Source organism: Hemitrygon akajei, chromosome 20 (genome assembly GCF_048418815.1).
Source record: "Hemitrygon akajei chromosome 20, sHemAka1.3, whole genome shotgun sequence".
Lineage (NCBI taxonomy): Eukaryota > Metazoa > Chordata > Chondrichthyes > Myliobatiformes > Dasyatidae > Hemitrygon > Hemitrygon akajei.
In genome coordinates, this window is record NC_133143.1 from 64,123,947 (window position 1) to 64,148,938 (window position 24,992).

Sequence of the window (24,992 nt, forward strand, 5' to 3'; positions counted from 1 at the left end):
ATCCTGAACCTTTGAAGTCCCCGGTAAAACCGCTTGGACCTGCACGCCATCACCCTACCGTGAATTATAATTTGCAACCGTTAGAGCGGAACACACGCCAAATGTTGGAGGAGCTCAGGCAGCACCTATCTAGGGGAATAAACAGTCGACGTTTCGGGTCGACTTCATTGGTGGAAATATCTCCCTGAAGTGTACCGTTGCCCGGGTTCGGGCCCGGCATACCGCTGCTGAGTTGGAAGCTGGACTTGGGACTCACCTGAGGAGCGAGCGCCGTGCGTGATTGACAGAGATCCCCTCCCCGCCGCAGCCCGGAGCTCAGAGCCCGGGGCGGGGCGGGGCCTGGTGCCTTCTACCTGTCGCCAGTCCCTGCAGCTTTGGGAAATACGGAGAGGGAAAAGGTCGCGTCGGCTGCGACTACAAATCCGCCGCACTTCTTCATTTATTTTTTGTGTTTTTTTTTGGTGGTGGTAAAAGCGCACCGAGCCGAATGGATCGTGTGACCAGCATGGATTAAGGGCAGCACCGAGGAAAAGAATCCTGCCGCGGTCGGTTCAAGCGCAAACAGGTGAGCCGGTGCATAGAAATGGTGATGTGGAGCCCAGATCATCAACAGGTGGCCCGGGATCTTTGGCGTTTTGTGCTAACTTTCGCATTTTCGCTTTGTTTTGCGTGCGGCGGAGTTTCGGCGTACCGATGGCAGCCGGTGTTCACCCGTCCAGTCATTCCGTTCTTTCCGTGCAGGTCAAGAAGGGCGGAGTGGCCGGGAAATGGCCGACGGCGGGAAGAGCAGCTGGTGGAAGTTGATGACCGCGAAGAAGAAGCCGAAGGAGCTGACGGACAAGGGGTCGGGGCAGGAGAACGGGCAGTTCCCCGCGGACAAAACGTCGGCTCGGGAAAACAAACCCCCGACCGTGGCGGAGGAGAAGGAGTACTCGGATCCCCGGCTGGAGAAGGGCTTCAGCGAGAAGAACACGCGCAGGAACCTGAAAATCTCCCGCTCGGGACGGTTCAAGGAGAAGCGCAGGGTGCGGGCCACTCTGCCCGAGAACCCCAAGTTCTTCGAAGGCAATGGGAACACAAACGATGATAACTAATGCACATCCTTTCCCCGCTTACAGGGGCATCCGATGCTCCATCCAGCAAAGACTGGTCACCAGACACTATCTTAATTTAACAGTGATAAAGCCGAAATTAACGCATCAATTTATATTTCCGTAAATATTTCATGAATAATGCGTTAAATATTTATTTGTTGGAATCCGGATACCTATTGAAGTAGATTGATTTTTACGATTACTGAATTCTCTTTCTCCCCCACATCAGGTGCAGGTTCGATTAGCGGAGCAGGACGTGTTCTGATTAAGAACTTTATCTTGGTGGGGTAGGCGGGGAGGGATAATCACAAGAGGTTCTGCAGATGCTGGAAATCCAGAGTAACACATGCAGATTGCCGGAGGAACCCAGCGGACCAGGCAGCACCGGTGGAAATGAAGGGTCTCGGCCCTGAAACGTCGACTGTTCATCCCCCTCCATAGACGCTGCCTGACCTGTTGAGTTCCTCCAGCGTTTTGTGTGTGTTGCTCAGTTGGGGTGGGAGGTGATTTCAGACTGCAGTTGTAACTGAAAATGTTTTTCGGCCAACAGTTTGTTTCATGGCCTTGGTCAGTTTTAATTCAAGCAGTCGTTCTTCTGAAATGATAAAGATGTTGAGCATTTTTTAAAAAAAAATAAAGAATTATTTTCGGGAAAATTCCTTATTGCATGCCTGCTTACTGCCGTGCTTTATTCTAACTTAAAAGGTTTGGAGAGTTTGCTTTTCTCATAAACTGTCGTAAAAATTAATCATTTGTCAAAATGTATTTCGAAATGCAACACACCCAGTAATCCACCACGTAGTTAAGCCTGTCATGACATTTCTGTGTATTTTTAATCCGTTTCAATATCTTACGGGGATGTTGCTATTTATTTGAACAATAATCAAGAATAAATAAGTTAGCAGTTTTCGTGAGGCGCTTCAGGTTACCGCGGGCAGGGGGAGGGGGTGGGGGTGGTTAGGCAAGGTGAGTTGCCAGGACGACGTAAACTACTTGGTTAAAATGGCAGACGGCTCGGGTGATGTGAGTTAGGGCTCCAGCCACCCTTGTCGATCCAAGTTCGCGTTTCACGTGCTTTAGTGGCGAAGTCTGAAGGTGAGTCCTTCTGCAGAACCTCTGCGTGGTTTCCATTTCTTCTTACGTCCACGTTACATAATTATAACTAGTTACGTTATTCTGATATGTCGTGTAATAAAATTGTAAAATTGAATACTGTAAAAGATCAGGGGAAGAAAAACTCGGTAAGATGTTCCATTTCGATGAAGGGTCGCGAATAGAAACTTGACGGTTTATTCCTCTCCATAGATGCTGCCTGACCTGCTGAGTGTGTGTGTGTGTGTGAGTGTGTGAGAGAGAGGGAGAGATACTTAAAATGCAAACGTTGACTTTCGATCCTGTCGTGGCTTCTCTCGATGTAACCACTAGTGAAAAGTTGATTTCGATTTCCAATCGCAGCTTCCAGTCTCCCACCGACTGTGTTAGATCCAGGCGAAGTGTTCCTCTACATAAATTGATATCTAACTTCTCGATGTTTCCTGGATAACCCAAGTTTCATTTTTCTCAATTTGTTCCAGGAAGCATGTTGAGGCATGTGCTTCATACCTGAATCTTACTACCGTCTGTATTTTTCAAAACCCTATATTGATTATTTCTTCCAGATAACAAGATTTAATGGTATTTCCTTTCTGTCAAAGAAGAGCTATTTTATAACTTTCAGTATCATTTGAATAGTCTCAAAGGCCATCTTTCTGTTGTCCCTAAGGCGGGAATTCGTCCCTAGGTGGTAATCAGTGCAGCAAGAACATCTTTCTAAGGTACAAAATATTTTATGGATTGTTTTCTTTAGAATTTTCCAAATGAATCATGTATAGGGTGTTAACATCTATTAGATATTAATTTGTATAAAATCCACAAAGCAGCTTTGGAGAGGGTTTACCACGAAGCTGCTTGGATTAGAGGGAATGTGCTGTAACAAGAGTTTGGACAGACTTGGGCTGTTTTTTCAGGAGCAGCAGAGGCCGAGGGGAAATCCGATAGAGGTTTATAAGATTATAAGAGGCACAGATACAGACAATATCTTTCCCCTGGGGTTGAAACATCTAATAGCAGAGGGCATGCATTTAAGGTGAGAGGGGTTGATTTCAGAGGAGATGGTGGGGGGGGGGGAGTTTTTTTGCACAGAGAGTGGTGAGTGCCTGGAATACACTACTGGGGGCGCTGGTAGAGACAGAAACATTAAAGACTGGTAAGAGATGTTTAGATATGCTCATGAAGGTGAGAAAGTGGAAGGATGTGGGCATTGTGTAGACAAAAAGGATGAGTCGAGTTGGCCATTTGGTTTCTAATTTAATTGGATTGGTACAACGTTGTGGGCTGAAGAGCCTGATCCTGTGCTGGACTGTTCTGTGTGAAGATGAGATGGAACAATTTATGTAATAATGCCAATTTTGTATATGGTGGGTCTTATTAATCATAATTTTGACTTATAGCTGGCAATATCTATCATTCATTGCTGTATTGCAAAAGGCATCAGAAAGTAAAATTTCTTATACTGAAACAATTCCAGAAAGAGAATAATGAAACCCCTTTTTAAGTGTTAAATTGATTATTATATGACATTCTCAAAAGATGAATTAAAATAAGAAACTCAGACCTGAAGGTCCATTCATGGCATTCTGGAAATATAAATAACATTTCTGTCACAGACAAAGTGAATAGACGATTTACCGTAAAGCAGGAGAGCGGCAGAGAATCACAAACAAGAGAAAATCTGCAGATGCTGGACATCCAGGCAACACACACAAAATGCTGGAAGAACTCAGCAGGCCAGGCAGCATCTGTGGGGGAGAAAAGTACAGTTGATGTTTCAGGCCACAACCCTTCGGCAAGACCTCGGCCCACAACGTTGACTCTACTTTTTTCCATAGATGCTGCCTGGCCTGCTGAGTTCTTCCTGCATTTTGTGTGTGTTAAGAGGTAGAGAATGTACAGTGATGTGATTTTACGAACCCTGTTAGATGGGCCGAATTTCCTGTTTCTGTGCTGTTGTGTATTGTGACTCTATGACGAGGGTGAATTTGAAAAGCCTTAGAAATTGAAATGCCATTCAACCTAAGCATTCTCTTTACAATAATACTTTTCTGAAGCTGGGAACAAAAGGAAGATTATTAGAACACAGGGATACTAATACAAGTGATTTTATTCCTATTGCTCTTCATTATACGTGTATATTTTTCATTTAAGCAGAGCTAACTAAATCCGCTATAATAATTAAGCATTTGTTGTTTGATAGTGAAACCAAATCTTGTAATAGACCAAGCATTTTAATCAACAAGCTAGGACTTGGTATTTTGCTCTGCTAATTCTGGAATCAAAGGCCTACTTAAGTGAAAATAATGTTTGGACTTGACTTTCTGACTAATAGTAGTTTATTATCTGGGAAAGCAGTTTATTATCTGGGAAAGCTGGCCTTTGTACGCAGACTCTTTAGAAGTTTTGAGTTCATTTGGATTTACTGGAATAAGCCTCACTTGCATTTATGTTATTATAATCATAAAGAAGCTAAATAGGGATTTAACAATTGGGACTAAGGAAGGAGCATGTGCATTTGATTTCAACATGTAAGGTGTAGGTTAATGGGACTTGGCAGATTAATAGTTTGGCACAGACTAAACAGGCCAAAGGACCTGTTTCTCTGCTCTAGTGTTCAATGAGTCTAAGAGTATTCAATCTGAAAGTTAGCATTGCAAAATAAAATGCCCGATGATTTATAAAATGTACAATAGGCCAGTTTATTTGCTAAAGTTAAATATGTACAAAGTATTGACTAATTGCTCATTGGTAATTTTCATGATGAGGACAAATATCTGGAGGTGACTACACTAGTCAGCGAATATACACACACACCTTTCACTATTTGTGAGCCATAATCATTTTCCTCCCTTGATTCCTACAGCAATAATTTGCACTTAACTAGTGATACTTTTAAATAGTATGAAACATCCTGGGGACTGATTGCAGACAGAATTTGAATATTAGCCTGTATTTATTGATCTTAGAGTCACAGAATACTACACCACATAAGCAGGCCATATGGCCCTTCTAGCCCATACTAAACTATTGTTCTGCCAACTCCCATCGATTTACACCCGGATCACAGTGCTCCGTACCCCTCCCATCCATGCATCTATCCCAACTAATGGTTGAAACCAAACTTGAATTCACTACTTCTGATGGCAGCACATTCCACACTTTCACCACCATCTGAGTGAAGATACTCCCCTTAAACATTTCACCTTTCACCCTTTGCAGCAGAAATGGTGGATGAAGGGTTGATGTCAACATTTAGGAGAAGTTAAGAGAAGTACATAGATGGCTGGGATATGGTGGGGACGCTGTGGTCCAGTTTGGCATGTATTAGGTGGGCTGAATGGCCTGCTTCTGTGTTGTGTGCTATGACTCCATAACTATTGAAGCTATGTTGTATTAATGGAGTGCAGGCTTACTAAAGTTATGGAAGAATACAACAGCAATCAGGAAATGATGTAGTTAGCGATGTTGCAGGTGGAGAAATTGGTGATCCCTGTGATGCTATGCATGTGGTTAGAAAGATTATTTGAGGCTCAAATATGCCACCACAACGGAATTGATCAACGTTTAACTGTTGCTGAGGGCACAGATTTTGTGGGGGAGATCAAAGGGTGTGCTTGTAATCAAGGCTTCCCAACCTTTTTTGTGCCATGGTCCAATACCAAGAAACTGAGACCTAGGTTATATCAGAGTTATAGAGTACTACAGCTCAGAAACAGGCCTTTTGACCCATCTAGTCCATGCCAACTGACTATTCTGCCTAGTCCCATCGGCTGGTACAGGGATCAAAGCCCTCCCATCCATGGATCTATCCAAACCTCTCTTAAACATTGAAATTGAACCTGCATCCACCACTTCAGCTGTCAGTGCATCCCACACTCTCACCACCCTCTGAATGAAAAAGTTCTTCCTCATGTTCCCTTTAAACATTTCACCTCTCACCCTTAACCCATAATACACATACTTGTGTATTAAATATTAACACATACTTGTCTCACCCAACCCAAGACACAAAAACTTGCTTGCATTTACCCTATCTATACCCCTCATAATTTTGTGTACCTCTATCAAATCTGCCCTCATTCTCCGACACCCCAGGGAATAAAGTGCAAACCTATTCAAACTTTTCCCATAACTCAAGTCCAGGTGGCATCCTTGTAAACGTTCTCTATACTCTTTCCATCTTGCTGATACCTTTCCTGTAGGAGGAGAGATAAGAGCAGATAATCAAGATAAGAAGGTCCTTAGGCAAGAAAAGGAGGAAACAGCAGCCAGTTTCCAAGTAGAGGTTGTGAGGAGGAATGAAAAACTTGCCCCTCATATTTCCTTTGAACTTGCCTCCTCTCACCCTAAATGCATGCTTCTAAATTTCAAAGTAACGTTTATTGTCGGAGTACATACGTGCCACCATGCACAACCCTGAGATACTTTTTCCTCTGAGAATACTTAGCAAATCTATAGAACAGTAACTGTAAACAGGATCAATGAACAACAAACTCTGCAAACGCAAATATAAATAAATAGCAATAAATAACGAGAGTATGAAATAACAAGAGTCCTTAAAGTGAGACCATCAGTCGTGTGAACTCCAAAAATAGAATGAGTGTAGTTATCCCCTTTTGTTCAAGAGGCTGATGGCTGAGGAGTAGTAATTGTTCTTGAACCTGGTGGTGTGAGTCCTGAGGCACTTGTACCTTCTACCTGATGGCAGCAGTGAGAAAAGAGCATGGCTTGGGTGGTGAGGATCTTTGATGATGGATGCTGCTTTTCTCTGGCAATGTTTTATGTAGATGTGCTCAATGGTTGGGAGGGCTTTACCTTGTGATGTACTAGGCCAAATCCACTACCTTTTGTGGGATTTCCTGCTCAAAGGCATTGGTGTTCCTATACCAGACTATTCTAGTATTGGACATTTCAACCCTAGCAAAAAGATATTGTCTGTCTACTCTATCTATGCCTCTCATCATCTTATAAACCTCTATCAGATCTCCTCTCAACCTCCGCTACTCATCTTTTAACTATTGTTGAGAGCAATGATGCCTGGGGGATGAAGATTGCATTGGACATCAAACACTATGGTTTTGTACATCCTTGTAATTTAAAGAAAACTTGTCTTTGCTTAGGATTGGATGATAGTCAAATATTGTGATAATTCTTTAGTCAGCAAATTTGAGAGAACACAGTATTTTTGATAATTGCATAAACTACCTGCATTTTAATCAATATTATAAAGAAACTGAGACCAACACTCAGTGGCCACTGTATTGGGAATACCTGCACGCTTGCTTGTTAATGCAAATATCTAATCAGCCTATCAGGTGACAGCAATTCAATAATTAAAAACATACAGACATGCTCAAGAGGTTCAGTTGTTGTTCAGACTAAACATCAGAATGGGGGAAGAAATGTGATCTAAGTGACCTTGACCAGGGGATGATTGTTGGTGCCAGACAGGGTGGTTTGAGTATCTCAGAAACTGCTGATCTGCTGGGATTTCCACACACAACAGTCTCTGGGGCAGGGGTTCCTGACCTTTTTTATGCCAGGGGCCAATGTTAATGATTAAGGGGTCCGTGGACCTCAGGTTGGGAACCCCTGCAGTAGGGTTTCCAGAGAAGGGTGCAAAAACAAACAAAACGTCTGGTGAGCGGCAGTTCTGTGGGCGTAAGCACCTTGTTAATGAAAGAAGTCAGAGGAGAAGGGACAGACTAGTTCAAGCTGACAATGTGCTAAACAAGGGGTTAAAACATGAGAAGTAGAAGCAGGAATTCGCCTTTAAGCCCCTTCTGTCTGCTGCACTATCTTTTATCATGTCGGATTGCCATATTCCTGCACAAATCCCATTTCCTTTGCTGGAGCTCTGTGTGGGTGAGATGAAATCCAGGGCAAACTAAGGGAGAACGAGCTCAGTGCTCTTGTCAAGCTGGAGGGCGGCAGGGAAATCAATCCTGATGAGCAGATCAAGAAGTGCGGGAGGCAGGATGGAGCGGGGAAATGGGTGATGAATGTGCACAGAAAGCTCAGTAGCTTTATTTGTCACATAAAGAATGAAGCATACAGTGAAATGTGTTGTTTGTGGTAACAACCTACACTGTCTGAGATGTGCCGGGGGCAGCCCGCTAGTGTTGCCATGCTTCTGGCATCAACTTGGCACGTCCTGTGTTACTACTAACTAACTCCAGCACGTACATTTTCAGAATGAGGGAGGAGACTAGAGCTCCCAGAGGAATCCCACGCGTTTACAGAGAGAACGTATAAACTCCTTACAAGCAGCGGCAGAAATTGAGCCCCAATCTTACAGCTGGTGCTGTAAAGCACTACTTGAGCCACTGCTCTACAGTGTTACCCATGCCTTTCCAGGCTCAAGTATGGCACTACAAAGGAATTGGTTCAAACTTGGACTCTTGCCCAAGGGCAAAGATGCAGGGTTTGCAGTGGTGTTCAATGACCTGAGTTTTGGGAATCCTGGTAATTTCCCATCTGTATAAAGTTACTGACTCCACCCTTCCCTGTAACTGCTGCAATTCTTCTTGCTGCCTCATTGTAACTGGCATGAAGGAGCCAGGGAGAAGAATTTCAGAAAACAATTTTCATCAGGGAAAAGAGGAGCTTGTGCTTGTATGGGACTCATTTGTAGCCTGTCTGAGTACAATTGTCAATAGCTAAACCTGTCGCTTACCTTGTTCTTGTGGTTTGTATTTCCTAACCGCAGAAGGATGAGAGGTGAATCATCCCAGTGAAATGGTCAGACAAATGTAATGTTTACAAAGTGGGATAGGAATCAAAGGAGGAGGCAGATGGGTGTCTAAGAACTGCCAGTAGAATACCATAGTAAAGACAAATCAAATTTATATAGAGTAGCCTTATTTGGGAATCAGAATCAGGTTTCATATCTAAATTCAAAGTAAATGTTATTATCAGACTATGTCTCCATACTCAACCCTGAGATTCACTTTCCTGTGGGCATACTCAGCAAATCTATGGAATAGTAACTGTAACATGGTCAATGAAAGATCAACCGGAGTGCAGAAGACATAAACTGTGCAAATGCAAATAAAAATAACTAGCCATAAATAATGACAACATGAGATAAGGAGTCCTTAAAGTAGGATTATTGGCTGTGGGAACATCTCAATGGATGAGCAAGTGAGTGTAGTTATCCCCTTTTGTTCAAGAGCCTGATGTTGGAGGGGTAGTAACTGCTCTCGAACCTGGTGGCGTGAGTCCAAAAGGCTCATGTACCTCTACCTGGTGGTAGCAGTGACAAGAGAGCATGACCTTGATGATGGATGCTGCTTTCCTATGACAATGTTTCACGTAGATGTTCTCAATGGTTGGGAGGGCTTTACCTGTGATGTACTGGGCTGAATCCACTACCTTTTGTATGATATTTCGTTCAATGGCATTTCCAAATGTCAAAAAAAGTCCTGACGAAGGGTCGACAGCGCTTCTCCCTATAGATGCTGCCTGGCCTGCTGTGTTCCACCAGCATTTTGTGTGTGTTGTTGTTTGAATTTCCAGCATCTGCAGATTTCCTCGTGTTTGCTCAAAAAAAGTTGTTGTTTTGTGGCCACTGTGTATACATAAAAAAACTGTAAAATGCAATAAGATATAAATATATATATGAATAATTAAGTAAGTAGTGTAAAAAGAGAACAAAAAATATATTGAACTAACTTCATTGTCTATTCAGAAACTGATGGTAGAGGGGAAGAAGATGTTCCTAATACTTTGAGTGTGTATCTTAAGGTTCCTGTACCTCCTCCCTGATGGCAGCAGTGGGAAGAGGACATGTGCTGGGTGAAGGGGCTTCTTAATGCTGGATGCCACTTTCTTGAGGCCTCGCCTTTTGTAGGTGTACTTGATGCTGTTCAGTGAAAAGCATTTTTTGTACCAATGACCAGTACAGTCCAAGAATGTGCTGTGGGCAGCCCGCAAGAGTTGCCATACTTCCAAAGCCAACACAGCACGCCCACAACTTTCTAACACTAGCCGGTATGTCTTTGGGATGTGAGTGGAAACCAGAGCAGTAGGAGGAAACCCACACAGGCACAGGAGTCAAGAATAGGTAGTTCAAGCATTGAAACTACAGTTGAACGTGAAGAGGGTAATATTGTGAGAGATCGTGAAGTGACCTGTTCTAGCCTATATTTGAGACTGTGTGCACATTTGGTTACTGCAGACAGAGATTATTGAATTAAAACATACGTCCCTGCATTTTTCAGTGAGAATTGCTCCTCAGGTTTTTTAAAGGTTTAGAATTACTTGCAACTCCCAAAGCCTTTTTTACCCTCTGCAAGGGTAAAGTCGCTATTTAAATAGAATACTGCACATTTCTCTGGAAGAGTCCCCCTTCAATAACACTTGTACTTCCTTGTTATCCAACACAAAACGAACTCCTGGTATCATATGGACTCCTCAGTACAATGCTGGTGTCTGTATCACTTACAAAATATCCTTCAATAAATAAACCTAGTGCACTATTTGCACTGATGAGAAAAACCAGCACAGTAATAACCAGGCAAACATTGTGACTGGGAAGCTCCCCTCTCATTTAATGCATCACTTTAACTTGTAACGATATGCCTATACTTTCAAAGTTTAAAGGAAATTATTGTCAAAGTACATCTATGATCATATATTACTCTGAGCTTCATTTTCTTGCAGACATTCACATTAGAATAAAGAAATCGATGAAAAACTACACCGAAACAGAAACCGACAAATGACCAATGTGCAAAAGGACAAACTCTACAAATACAAAAACAATAAATAAATAGACAGGTAGATAAATAGACAATTAATTAATACTGAGAACATGAGTTGTAGAGTCCTTGAAAGTGAGTCCATAGATTGTGGAATCTGTAACATCAATCACTGCACTGCACTTTAAATCACATTTTATAATGCTGTTTACATTATAAATACACGCTCGTATTTATGCATATTTTATTCCATATCCACAGTTTAACCTCAAACTTTTTTATAGTATAATGCTTTATTCGTTATAATTGTGGAACATTGTTGTTTTTTGTGGCATATTATCCTACACACCACAGTGAATTTCTAACATATGTAAACGTATATGGCAAATGAAGTTGATCCTTGATCTTTCATCTTCAAAGGGCAGTATTACATTCTCTTGTTGATCACAGTATATCACATTGATTGGTAAAAACTTATGATATATACAAACAGTACTGCGAAAGTCATTTTTACATTTTTACATATGTAAAAATTATTTAAAACAATGATACTTTCGAAACTAATGAAATCAGAAGTTTCTAAATATCAAAAAATGCTATAAAGAACAGTAAAGAGTTAAAAAAACTAAATAATATCAATATTTGGTGTGACTTGCATTTGCCTTTAAAACTGCATCAATTCTCTTAAGTACACTGTTGTGCAATTTCATAAGAAAATCGGCTGCTAGGTTGTTCCAAGCATCTTAGAGAACTTGCCACAGTTCTTCTACAAACTTTGGCTGTCTCACTTGCTTCTGTCTCTCCAGGTAATCCCAGACATCCTCGATGATGTTGAGATCAGGGCCCTGTGGAGGCCGTGCCATCTGAAACCATGGGGAAAAAAAGCCTAAGACTTTTGTACAGTACCGTAGGTGAATACATCACCCATTTATTATTGAATGGTTATAGAATTTGTTTGCTTGCAAAGACAATGTAAAGATTATCTCAGAGATAAGCTACAACAATGAGAATTGCATAAAAGATTACTCATAAAGGGACAACACCTGTTCAAAATAAAAAAAATGTCGATCTTAGATAACTGAAATAAAAAAACACGAAACCTCGTAAATGCTCAAGTTAAGTAGAGTAGTTTAGAGGAACACAGTTGGCAATTCTTTCAGTGACCATTAACCATATTTGGAAAGATTTGACAGGTTAGCATTTGACAGAAGCCAGCCTCCCCTCTATGTTCTCCTGTAGCCAGCATAATTAAAAACCCCACCCACTCCTTGCTGTCAGGCAGAAGATACAAAAGGCTTTGAGTTGTTAGACTATTGAATGGTTTGCTGGTAGAATAAGATAGACTCTTGACCTCACAATCTAGCAGATTTATGATCCTGTATCTTATTGTCTCCCTGCCAGCACTTTATAGGTGTTGCACTTAATTCTGTATTATGCTTTATTTATTTATTTATCTATTTATTCTTTCTTCTTTTTATATTTGCACAGTTTGTTGTCTTCTGCGCTCTGGTTGAACGCCCAAGTTGTGTCATCTTTCATTGATTCTATTCCGGTTATTATTTTATAGATTTGTCGAGTATGCCCATGAATCTCAGGGCTGTATATGGTGATATATAGAGTATGTACATTGATAATAATAATTACTTTGTACTTTGTACTTTTACCTTGCACTGCATCAATGCACTGTTATAAAGATGTGATCTGCATGGATGGAATGCAAGGCAAGTTTTTCACTGTACCTTGGTATATGATAATAAAGCAGTTTGTCAGTTCATTAATTTAGTTTACCAATTTTAGGGCAGGGAATGAAAGGAGAGGGAAAGAGAAGAGAAACTGTTGTGACACAGTGGAGGACAGACAGAATTTACTGAGTAGATGGAGTTAGAGCAAATGTAGATGGGAGGAACTAGATCATTACAGCCCCAACGCTCTGGAGAAGAAATGGGGTTACGCTTTTCCCCTTAGGGTCAGTGAGACTAGAACTAGAGGTTAAGGGTGAAAGGTGAAGGGTTTAAGGAGAACCTGAGTGGGAGCTTAATCACTGATGCAGGTGCAGAATGAGATTAAAGGTAATGATTAGCTTTATTTGTCACACGTGCATTGAAATGGGTTGTTTGCATCATCGTTTGTGATGTGCTGGAGGCAGCCCACAAGTGTTGCCAAGCTTCTGCTGCCAACACAGCAGCCTGCAACTCCCTAGCCCGAACGTCTGTGGAATGTGGGAGGAAACTGGGAGGAAGCCCATGGGGAGAACGTACAGACTCCTTATGGAGAGCGGGAAGAATTGAATCCCAGTGAATGATCACTCTAAAATGATAGCACTGATCATGACTCTAGCGTGATGCCCAGAGCTGCCAGTGGAAGTGGTGGATACGGGTTCAATTGTAACATTTCAGAGAAGTTTGAGTAAGTACGTGGAAGAGGAGGGTATGGAGGTTTATGGTATTGGTGCAGGTAGATGGGACTAGGCAGAAGACCAGGTCAGCTTGGTCTAGATCAGATGTGAATGGTAGAGGTCCATGGCATAAAAACGTTTGGGAACCCCCAGTCTAAATGGGCTAAACGGCCCAATTCTGTGTAATTGACTATGACTCTATGACTATGACTATGACTATGACTTCTGATCTAGAATTGTTGAATGCCATCACTTTCTTGATTTATAATTGGGGAAAGCCTCAGAAAAGCTGATTTATAACTATCATCAGAGAGGAGGTACAGGAGCCTGAAGACAAACACTCAACATTTTAGTAACATTTCTTTCTCTCTCTCATCAGATATCTGAATGGAAAATGAGCCCATGAACACTACTTCAATATTTTAACTTCTTTTTGCACTACTTAATTGATTTATATTTTTATATATGTAATGTAAGTTATGGTATTTTTATGTACTGTACTGTCTCTAAACAGCAAATTTCTTGACATATTGCATGTCAGTAATCTTAAACAATTCTGAATCTGACATCAGATGAGTTTCTCACTACAGGATCTCAGCCTTCAGCACACTCTTGTGTGTGCAGTATTTACAAGATTGGTTGAGTTTCCAGTCAGTGGTGATTCCAACATGTCAATAGTAGTCAAGCGGGCAATGATAAGTTTTTTGAGACTCAGTGACTGGCACTGAGAGCTGGTTACCGAGAGAGGCCAGGTGGAGATACGTCTCTACCAAAGGAGGTGTAAGGCACTCCTTTCCTCCGCTTGCCTGCAGGTCACCCTTGGGCAAGGTGTAGCACCTGCTTAGTACCCCCATTTAGGGATATGTGAAGTCATGAAAGCAGGTGTTAGATGGTCGTATGAGTAGCTGGTGCGTATCACAAGTTCTGGTTTTGTGACCACTGATGCCAGGCAGAAAATATCTGTAGAGAATTGATCATGGCTGGGGTCACCCATCTTGTAAAGACACTGTCCAGAAGAAGGCAAGGCAAATAATTTCTGTAGATAAATAAGACAAGAACAATCATGGTCATAGATAGAGAATGAGTAATCGTTAGATTAAAGCAGATGGGGACCATGATCATCCATGTCATACAACACGGCGTGTAATGATGATGAAGATGACCAAGAGAGAGCAGTCCAGGCATGATGATACCTGACACTCTTCCTGTGGCTTTCAGAGACATTGAGGTGGACTGTGACATCTCTGGGTTTAGGCTGAGCATTCTGTCCTGTGGTCCCCTTGTGTAGCCAGTTACATCAGCACAGCGGTTAGCATAAGCTTTTCAGTGCCAGTGATCACGATTGGGGTTCGATTCCCACTGCTGTCAATAAGGAGCTTGCATGTTCTCCCCATGACCACGTGTTTTCTCCAGATGCTCCAGTTTTCTCCCACACTCCGGTTAGGCTTAGTGAGTTGTGGGCATGCTGTGATGTCACCAGAAGCATGGTGACACATGCGGGCTTCCCTTGGACTGCACTGGTCATTGACACAAACGATGCATTTCATAAACTCCAGAGATTCTGCAGATTCTGGTAATCCAGAGCAACACACACAAAATGCTGGAGGAACTCAGCAGATCAGGCTGCATCTATGGAAAGGGATAAACAGTTGACATTTCAGGCTGAGACCCAGTCCTGATGAAGGATAGACAATTTATTCCTTTCCATTGATGTAACATTGACAATTTATTCCTTTCCATTGATACTGATTGATGCATTTCTTGACATGTTTCAATGTACATGCGACGAATAAAGCTAATCTAATGATGTATTTTGTAATGGAATACTGCAAGTGAAACCAGTTATATCAATCCGAAGGCAACCTTTGAATGAAAAGTTCAGCAGGTAGATACTGCATAGAACAGTACTAATTTTACCTCACCCTGTGGACCTTGGACATGTTGGAACAATCAACAGTTAGCTCGAAAGCTGTAAAGTCAGTTCAAGTTGGCTGGTGATAGGTGAGATCAGGTAAGGGGGAAAGGAGGTTGAAGTGAGAAGCTGAGAGGTGATAGGTGGAAGAGTTTAAAGTCTGAAAAAGAAGGAATCTGACAGGAGAGTAGAGTGGACCAGGGGAGAAAGGGAAAGAGGACGGGCACCAGAAAAAGGTGATGGACAGCTGATGAGAAGAGAGGGGCTAGGACAGGAACCAGGATGGGGATTAGTAAAAGAGAAGTGTGGGGGGGGGGGAGAAATTACCAGAAGCTATAGAAACCAATGGAGACAGCCCAGACAAAATGAGGTATTGCTTCTCCAACCTGAGTGGTCTTAGTTGAATTGAACAAATTCAATGATGGTCTTGCTTCCCATTTTTTGGAAGGAATGCCAGAAATTGGTACCCAAAGGAAATGCCCTTGTCATCAGTATGGATAGTGTAGAGAAATCCGTTGTTTAGCTTCATGAAGGTCATAATTTCTCACGGTAACAGACTCCACACAGAACAAGTTTTTGCAGGATATGATCCTAAAACAGTGGACGCTGTTTGATAAAATTTCTAACCTTGCGCGGTTCGCATGATTAACTTTTATTAAGGTTAGAAGCAGGCAATTCTTTCTCTAATTTAAAAAAAAACAATTTTGATTGGTTTACAACACAATTTAGAGCAAAACGAGAAAGAAAATGAACTTCTCTCCATAATCGCAAGAGGTTCTGCAGATGCTGGAAATCTTCAGCAGGGCACATACAATACTGCAGGAGCTCAGCAAGCCAGGTGTGTGTCATACTGCTGATCCCAATCCACCCCCCACAGGTGCTCCCTGACCTGCTAGGTTCCTCAGGTGTTGTGTGTGTGTTGCTCAGGGTTTCTTTTCATGACCTCTTTCTGTCACTCTTGCAGCTCTTGACTTTTATAATCATTGTTTCACATGAACCAACCGACAGAGTTAGCTACACTGCGAATAAGGCAAATTTATTGTCAACACCAGAAAGCCTTTCTTGATGAGGAGATATAAAGAGTTAAAATTATAATATTGGAACTCTACCTCAGGTTCGCTTCCACTCAAGTTCACTTCCACTCTGAAGGCACAGGAACACTGAATTTACCGTCCATATACACTCAGCGGCCACTTTATTAGGTATCACCTGTACCTAATAAAGTGGACCCTGACTGTATGTCCACGGTCTTCTGCTGCTGTAGCCCATCGACTTCAAGGTTTGATGTGTTGTCTGTTCAGAGATGCTCATCAGCACACCCCTGTTGCAGTGCGTGGCTCTTTGAGTTACTGTCGGTTTGAGCTTGTCTGGCCATTCTCCTCTGACCTCGCTCATTAATAAGGCATTTTCCCTGAAAGAGCTGCCACTCGAGTGCTTTTTTTTTGTTCTTTGCACCATTCCCTCTAAACTCTGGAGCAGGACTTCCCAACCTGGGCTCCACGGACCCCTCAGTTAATGGTAGGTGTCCATGGCATAATAAAGGCTGGGAAGCAGTCTGCCCTAGAGACTGTTGTGCGTGAAAATCCCGGGAGATAAGGATCTTCTGAGATATTCAAACCAGCAGTCATTCCACAGTCAAAGTCACTTAAATTACATTTCTTCCCCATTGTGATGTTTGGTCTGAACAACAGCTGAACCTCTTGACCATGTCCGCACGTTTTTATGCATTGAGTTGCTGCCCCATGACTGGCAGAATAGATACTTGTATTAATGAGCAGGTGTACCTAATAAAGTGGCCACTGAGTGCATGTCACGAGTTTCCTTTGTATCTTGAAGGTTACCTGGTAGTGCCGTTTATCTGCACAGGAACAAAATAAATGTGCATAACAAACAGATTGGCAGGGCAGAGTAGTCCAGTCTGTATCCAGTTTCCAGTAATGCAAAACTGCAGGGAAGGTACATGACATCACGAACAATACCGTGCACGGATCAAGGTGAAAACTCAGTTTGAAATGGAAAATGTCAAACAATAGTGACACCAATATTAAATCAGAATTAATGGACTGAAGTAACTATTGCCGTGGGTTTCTGTTTAAGTTACCTACACCTTACCTGGTGAGTTTTACAGTAATTAGTTTATTTTCATTTGGAATGCCCTTCTTTAGTTTCTGAGGAAGATAAACATGATTCATTCATTCATTCATTCATTCTGTGTCATATCCTAAGACTTTCTATGACCAGGACTGTTCTTGGCAAATTTTTCTGCAGAAGTGGTTTGCTATTGCCTTCTTCTGGGCAGTGTCTTTACAAGGTGGGTGAGACCAGCCATTATCAATACTCTTCAGAGATTGCCTGCCTGGTGTCAGTGGTCACATAACCAGGACTTGTGGTATGCACCGGCTGCTCATACGAGCATCCACCACCTGCTCCCATGGCTTCACATGACCCTGATTGGGAGGTGGGGTGGGGTGGCTGCTAAGCAGGGTGCTACACCTGACTGAAGGGTGACGTGCAGGCTAGCGGAGTGAAGGAGCACCTTACTCCTCCTTTGGTAGAGATGTTTCTCCACCTCAGCCCAAAACCTGGTTATAGAATGCATAGTGACAGCAATCCTTTAAACTTCCAGCTACCATTACTAAAGAACGTAGAACACCGCAGTGCAGTATGGGCCTTTCAGCCCATAATGATGTACTGGCCCTTTAACCAAATCAATCTAACCTTTACCTTTCACGTAGCCCTCCATTTTTCTTTTATCCACTGCACAGTATTAGAAGAAACTGCAGAGAGTTGCACACTGAGGCAGCTCTATCATGGGCACTAGCCTCCTCAGCACTAAGGACCCCCATCACTCCGGCCATGCCTTCTTCTCATTGCTACCCTCGAGGAGGAGGTACAGGTGCCTGAAGGCACACACACAGCGTTTCAGGAAGAGCTTCTTCCCCTCCATTATCAGATTTCTGAATGGGCAATGAGCACATGTACACTACCTCACTATTTATTTGCTTTCTTCTTGCACTAATTGATTAATCAATCAATAATTTTATATATATTCTATTGTAATTAGTTTTTTATTATGTATTGCATAACTGCTGCTGCAAAACAACAATTTTCATGACATATGCCACTTATGTTAAACCTGATGCCAATTCTGATGCACGTGCCTAACCAGGAGTCTCTTAAATGTCCATAATGCCCCTGGCTCTACCACCCTGGAAACATGTGCCACATACCCACCACTCTCTGTGTAAAGCCAGAGCTTTCCCTAAAAGCCCTTTGGAATTCTGGACTTCCAATGCTGAAGTTAGGCTGAGCTGGAGGCAGTGTCTTCCGCCCCGTGGGGGCACCTATCCTGCTCACTTCTCAGGAAGTCATGTGATGTGGTGTGACCTTCAGGCTGGTTGGCTCCCAGGCTGGTAGACTGCATGCTGGCCCTGTGCTGGATTAAATCTGCAAGGCATTCTCAAAGTCAAAGCAAGTTTATTATCAAACTACATAAATGTCACCATATACTTCATTTTCCTGCAGGCATTTACAAGAAAATAAGAAGTACAATAGAATTTATGAAGAACTATTCATAAGTGAAGAGTGACAAGCAACCAGGAGCAAATTGTGCAAATAAAGATAAATAATACTGAGACTGTGTTGTAGAGGCCTTGGAAGTGAGTCTGCAGGTTGTAGAAACAGTTCGGAGTTGAGGTAAGTGAGGTTATCTACACCAGTTTAAGAGCCTGATGGTTGTAGGGTAATAATTTTTCCTAAACCTGGTGATGTGGGACCTAAGACTCCTGAACCTCCTACAGGATGGTACATGCAAAAGAGAGCAGGGGCCGGATGGTGGTGGTCTTTGATGATGAATGATGCTTTATTGTGATAATACTCCTTGTAGATGTGTTCAGTAGTGGGGGGGGGGGGCTTTTCCTGTGATGGACTGGGCTGTATCTACCACTTTCAGAAGACTTTTCCTTCCCTGGCCATTGGTGCTTTGATACAAGGCTGTGATGCCACCAGTTAGGATACTCTCCACTGTACATCTATGGGCAAAGAAAATTAAATTGAATACTTTGGTATTATTTACATTAATTTCATTGGTTTAAATCATGGGTTCTCAGCCTGGGGTCCACAGTGAATGGTAATCTAGCATGGCATAAAAAAGTTGTGAACCCATGGTTTAAATTGATTTTTAATGTTCCTGTACATTAGATTTTATGCAAAAAGGAAGTTATTTAAAAAATATTGTTGCACATGTCCTAGTTGTCACTAATGATTTAAGAGTGTCAAAGATACTTAATGCTTGACCAGTGTGAGAGGCTGGTGCAGATATTGTGTTGCTAGGATGTCAACACAAAAGTCCCCTCCATCGTTGAGCACGTTTACATGGAGTGCTGCCACAAGAAAGCAGCATCCATCAGCAAGGATCCCCACTATTCAGGCCTTGCTCGCTTCTCCATATTACCCTTCAGCCATCAGACTCCTGAACCAGAGCGGATAACTGCACTCACCTCAACTCAGAACTGATTCCCCAACATATGAACTCATTTTTAGGTACCCTACAACTCGTGTTCTCAGATCCATATATCTATCTATCTATTTATCTTTTATCTTTCTATTTATTTGTATCTATATTTATTTGATTACCTACACAATTTGTCTTTTACACATTGGTCATTTGTTACTTTTTGCTTTTGTGCAGTTTCATATTGATTCTCTTGAATTTCTTGTTCCACTGTGAATGCCCGCAAGAAAATGAATCTCAGGGTGGTATATGGCGACATTTTTACTGCGGTGTTCCCGAAAGAGTATTGCACAGACCCGTGACATTATCTCCTCAAACTTGAATTTGAAATGTTACCAAAGCACAAGTGTGACTCATGCCAGGTGGTGCATGGTTCGAGTTTCCAAAGTGACCTGAGATGGGGCAGGTATGGTTATTATTGTATTTCACTCTGGGTCGGTTACATAACTTCAAACTGTGTCTTATGTAACTTTAAATTCTGGGTTCATCCTTGCTGGTGAATGCAAATTTGCTGTGTTTTCATTCTGTTTTGATGCCGTCAATGAGCTGCTATTCTGAAATAGAGTTATAGAGCCATAGATGCTACAATACAAAAACTGGCCCTTTGGCCTACCTAGTAAGTGTCAAACTGTTAGTCTGCCCAGTCCCATCAGCATGCACCCAGTCCTTAGCCCTCCATACAGCTCCCAACCATGTACCTAGCCAAACTTTTCTTAAATATTCCAATCAAACCTGCACCCGCAACTTCCACTGGCAGCTCATTTCACAGTTTCACCACCATCTGAGTGAAGAAATTCCCCCTCAGATTCCCCTTAAGTATTTCACCTTTCACCCTTAACCTATGACTTCTAGCTCCAGTCCCACTGAACCTCAGTGGAAAAAGCCTGCTACCTATATCCCTCATATTTTTGTATACCTCTTATCAAATCTCTCCTCGCTCTCCTATTCTCCAGGAATGAAGTCTTGGCCTATTCAACCTTTTCCAATAACTCAGGTCTGCAAGTCCTGACAACATCCACATAAGTTTCCTCTGTACTCTTTCAGTTTTATTGATATTATTTCTGTAGGTACCAGGGTTTGTTGTTTCAATATTGCTTTCAACTTGCTTCGCTAAATGAGAACATTACAATGTTATCCACAGGAATATGTTGTGATTTTGTAGATTTATGTTCCAATTCATGTTTCTTGGCATGAAATTCTTCTTGTCCTGCCAGCCCACAAAAGAAGATAAATGGCTACAGAGTAGACCTCACACTTGGGACTTAGTGCTTGAATGGCTGATTTTCCAGTTATTCCAGTTAATGCTTCAATGGAGCGCTTCTTTGAACACCTCCACTCCATCTACCAGAAGTGGAACTTACCGGTGGCTAAAGGTTTTAATTCTCATTCCCATTCCTGTTCTGACATGTTGGTCCATGGCCTTCTCTTGTGCAATGTTGAGGCCACCCTCAAGGTGAAGGAGGAACACCTTATATTCTGTCTGGATAGCCTCCAACTTGAAGGCATGAATATCGATTTCTCCTTCCAGTTTAAAAAAAAAAATCCCTCCCCTACTGCTCTTCTTCTATACTCCACTCTGGCCCCTTACTTCTTCTGACCTGCCAATCACCTCCCCCATATCCTCTCCTCCTTCCCCTATGGCCTAATCTCCTCTCCTATCAGATTCCTTCCTCTCTGGCCCTTTATCTTTACCACCCACCTGGCTTTACCTATCACCTTCTAACTATCCTCCTTCCTCTCCCCCCTCCTTTTTATTCTGGTGCCTTCTCCCTTCCATTCCAGTCCTGAAGAAGGGTCTCAGCCCAAGACGTCAACTGTTTATACAGTTCCATAGATGCTGCCTGACCTGCTGAGTTCCTCTGGCAGTTACTGTGTGTTGTACAGTAAATGCCTGTTTTTTTAAATAAAATGGCACTCGACAGCACAATAAATTTTAAGGGAGAGTGGGAAACAGAAGGGGGATGGAAACAGGTCCCATGTAAGTATCAGTCCCTTGAGCATGGTGTCACGATGAGCACTGGAACTATGGCCACAGTGCTTTAAAGGAACTGGGCTTCTAGCTTGCTAACACACAAAAAGCAGGAGGAACTCACCAGGTCAAGCAGCATCTATGGATGGAAGCAAGCAATCGAGATTTTGGACTGAGATCCCTCACGTGGTCTCAGGTTCACCTCGATCCATTCTTAAATTTCACGCAGAATCAGAATCATGTTTAATATCACTGGTATATGTTCTGAGATTTATTGTTTTGTGGCAGTAGTACATTGCAATAAATAGTAATTAAAAAAACTATCATTACGATCAGAAATACATATACTGGATAAAAATTAAGCAGAGCAAAGAGAAAGCAAAAGAAGAAAAAAATGGTAAGGTGGTGTACGAGGATTCATTGTCCATTCAGAAATCTGATGAGGGAGGGGAAGAAGCTATTCCTGAAACATTGAGTGGGTGTCTTCAGGCTCCTGTACATTTTCTTTGAGAAGAGGGCATGTCCTGGGTGGGGGGGGGGGGGGGTTCTAAGTGATAGGTTACAACTTTTTGAGACATTACCTTTCAAAGGTGTCCTCGATGCTGGGGGAGGCCAGTGCCCATGATGGAGCTGGCTGAGTTTACAACTTTCTGTAGCCTTTTGCACACTTGGGACCTGGGGCTCAACTTGAAATGTCGACTGTCCATTTCCCTCTAAAAACACAGCTTAACCCACTGGTTTTCTCCACCATTTTGCATGTTCCTTGAAATCCCATCATCGGCCAGATTCTGATGTCCCCCAGTGAGTTAATCCTGGAATCAACACCCGATGGCCAATTGCCAATCCACTGGGATTCCTGAACAGTCATATTACAGATTATCAAGAGTTTTACCATACCAAGTGACCAGTTGTACGGTTGCCTATATAAAATATCAATTACGTAAAATATGGAGTTTTTAAAATGTTGTGCAGCTTTAACCTTTTTCTATACCACCATTGAGCACATCTACACAAATCGTTGTCACAAATCGCAGCATCCATCATCAGGAGCCCCCACCGCCCAGGGCATGCTCTCCTTTTATTGCTGCCTTCAGGAACCACCAGGTTCTGGAACAGATATCACCCCTCAACCATCAGGCTCTTGAACCAAAGTGGATAACTTCACTCACCCATCACTGAACTGTTCCCACAACCTATGGACTAATTTTTAAGCGTTCTTCATCTCATGTTCTCAATATTAATTGCTTATTTGTTTTAATGATTGTTTCTTTTTGCATTTGGACAGTCTGTTGTCTTTTGCACACTGGTTGAACGCCCAAGATGGTGTAGTCTCTCATTGAATTATGGTTATTATTCTATTATGGATTTATTGAAATGAATCTCAGGGTGACATATATGTACTTTGATAATAATTTTACTGACTTTACTAGAATCTTCAGCAAAATTCTTGCATCCGTGCACCTCTGCTTTTGATTATCTCTTCCCTTAGTAAAGAGGTGATATTTGGTCTGTAAACAAGTAGACTTAATAGACTCTAAATAATGCCTTCATCCTCAAAAGAACATATTTTACCTTTTCTTAACTTCAGGGTCAACTCAGGTGATGTAAGTATTCATGTATGTATACTTTGTATGTGTTATATTGGATAAGTTTGTAAAGTACAAATATTTAATGAGAAGCGCACACAAAACGCTGGAGGAACTCAGCATGTCAGGCAGCATCTATGGAAGTGAATAAACAGTCTATGTTTTGGGCCAAGACCCTTTTATCAGGGCTGGAAATGAAAGGGAAGGGGAGGGGAGGGGAAGGAGTACAAGTTGTCAGGGTGATTGGTGAGTGATGCACCATCAATAACTCACTCTGAGACGTAAAGGTGAGGTATCGGCTTTTATTGACTGGAAGAAGGAACAAGCAGTGATTGACCACCATACTACATCCTGGAGACAGAGAGGCTGGGCTCAGACCTCCATCACCTTTATACAGGGGTCTGTGGAAGGAGCCACAGGAGCAGTCAGCAGGGGGCGTGTCCAGACAGGTATATGTACGGTAGTTCACCGCAGTGAGTAACACACAAAATGCTGGAGGAACTCAACAGGTCAGGCAACGTCAGTAGAAACTAATAAACTGTCGACCTTTCAGGCTGAGATCCCTGGCCTATGTGTCTATGAAAATAATAAAGTCCTTCCTGATTCCTCTCAATATCAATTTTGACCATCAAAAAAGCATTACTTTACTTCCATTTATACATAGTTGGCCTTCGGTTGGATTGATTCCTACAGTATGCTTCACTTGTAGCCAAGACAACACCTTCAGTAGCTTCTTTTCCCATTAACGCACTATTATATAAAACACTGATTATTAATTTCCCTCCATTGATGCTACTTGACCTGCTGAATTCATCTGGCACCTTGTGTGTATGCTTTTGTAATAATCTCTTTCAAGATCAGGTTTTCATTCCCGTTGTTTCTCAGGGCGGTTTGATCAGGGTGATCGATGTGGACTGGGAGGCTTTGGCGAAGAACGGCTCTGCAGCCTGCAGTCAGCTAGAGGTGTTGAACTGAACACTCCTGGATTGTTACTGATATTTTAAATCAAGTGTCCACTTGATTTTTACTGTTTGCACAATTTATTCTTTTTTTCTTGCGTTGGGTATATCCATGTTGTATCTTTCATTGTTTCGTGACTGCCTGCAGGAGGACGAACCTCAGAGTTGTATTCTGTATACAGTACATACTTTGATAATAAATGTACTTCGAACGTTTTACTTTAATTGGAAGTAAAACGGGAGTCTGGAATGTGAGTCTAACTTGGGTTTTTTACTTTTAGCAAGGTGCACATGTATGACATGGTGTGATAACATATGCCATTCATGTACTATTCCATATAACACGTAATGAATTATTTGAACAAAGAATGCTAAATCAAGCAATATATTTACAATATTACTGACATATTACATACACAACAAATCTCATCTCAGAGATTCTATCCTGGACCCAATATACTGTTGCAATCACAATGAAAGCAGACCAACGACTACTTCATCAGGAGTTTGAGGAGATTTGGTATGTCACCAAAATCTCTTTCAAATTTCTTTCGATGTATGATGGAGAGCATTCTGATTTGTTTCATTAGAGCTGGTATGGAGGCTCCAATTCACAAGGTCACAAGAGACACAGAGAGTAGTAGACTCGGCCAGTTCTGCCACAGGCACAAACCTTCACTGAGGAATTCTCCAATGGGCAGTGTCTAAAGATGGTAGCCCCCGTCATTAAGGATCCCCGCGATACGGGACAGGCCTTCGTTATTACCATC

The 24,992-nt window shown here is 42.1% G+C and overlaps 1 protein-coding gene and 1 long non-coding RNA gene across 3 annotated transcripts; both read left to right on the forward strand.

Moving 5' to 3' along the window:
- The first annotated feature begins 352 nt into the window (after window positions 1-352).
- LOC140713870 (proline-rich protein 15-like) lies at window positions 353-1,750 on the forward strand. The gene is made up of 2 exons (XM_073024481.1): window positions 353-565; window positions 742-1,750. Exon 2 carries the CDS (start codon window positions 768-770, stop codon window positions 1,092-1,094), a length of 327 nt encoding a protein of 108 aa, XP_072880582.1. The 5' UTR covers window positions 353-565; window positions 742-767; the 3' UTR covers window positions 1,095-1,750.
- Window positions 1,751-2,099: 349 nt separating this feature from the next.
- LOC140713880 (uncharacterized) lies at window positions 2,100-24,477 on the forward strand. Of its 2 annotated transcripts, XR_012095756.1 has the most exons (5): window positions 2,100-2,189; window positions 2,753-2,908; window positions 11,695-11,799; window positions 13,663-13,755; window positions 24,149-24,477. It is a non-coding gene; the product is annotated as an uncharacterized lncRNA (long non-coding RNA). The 2 variants fall into 2 exon arrangements; XR_012095757.1 differs by lacking the exon at window positions 13,663-13,755.
- Window positions 24,478-24,992: the final 515 nt, after the last annotated feature.

Coding starts and splice junctions, on each gene's coding strand:
- LOC140713870 (XM_073024481.1), top strand. CDS start 768: ATGGCCGACGGCGGGAAGAGCAGCTGGTGGAAGTTGATGACCGCGAAG.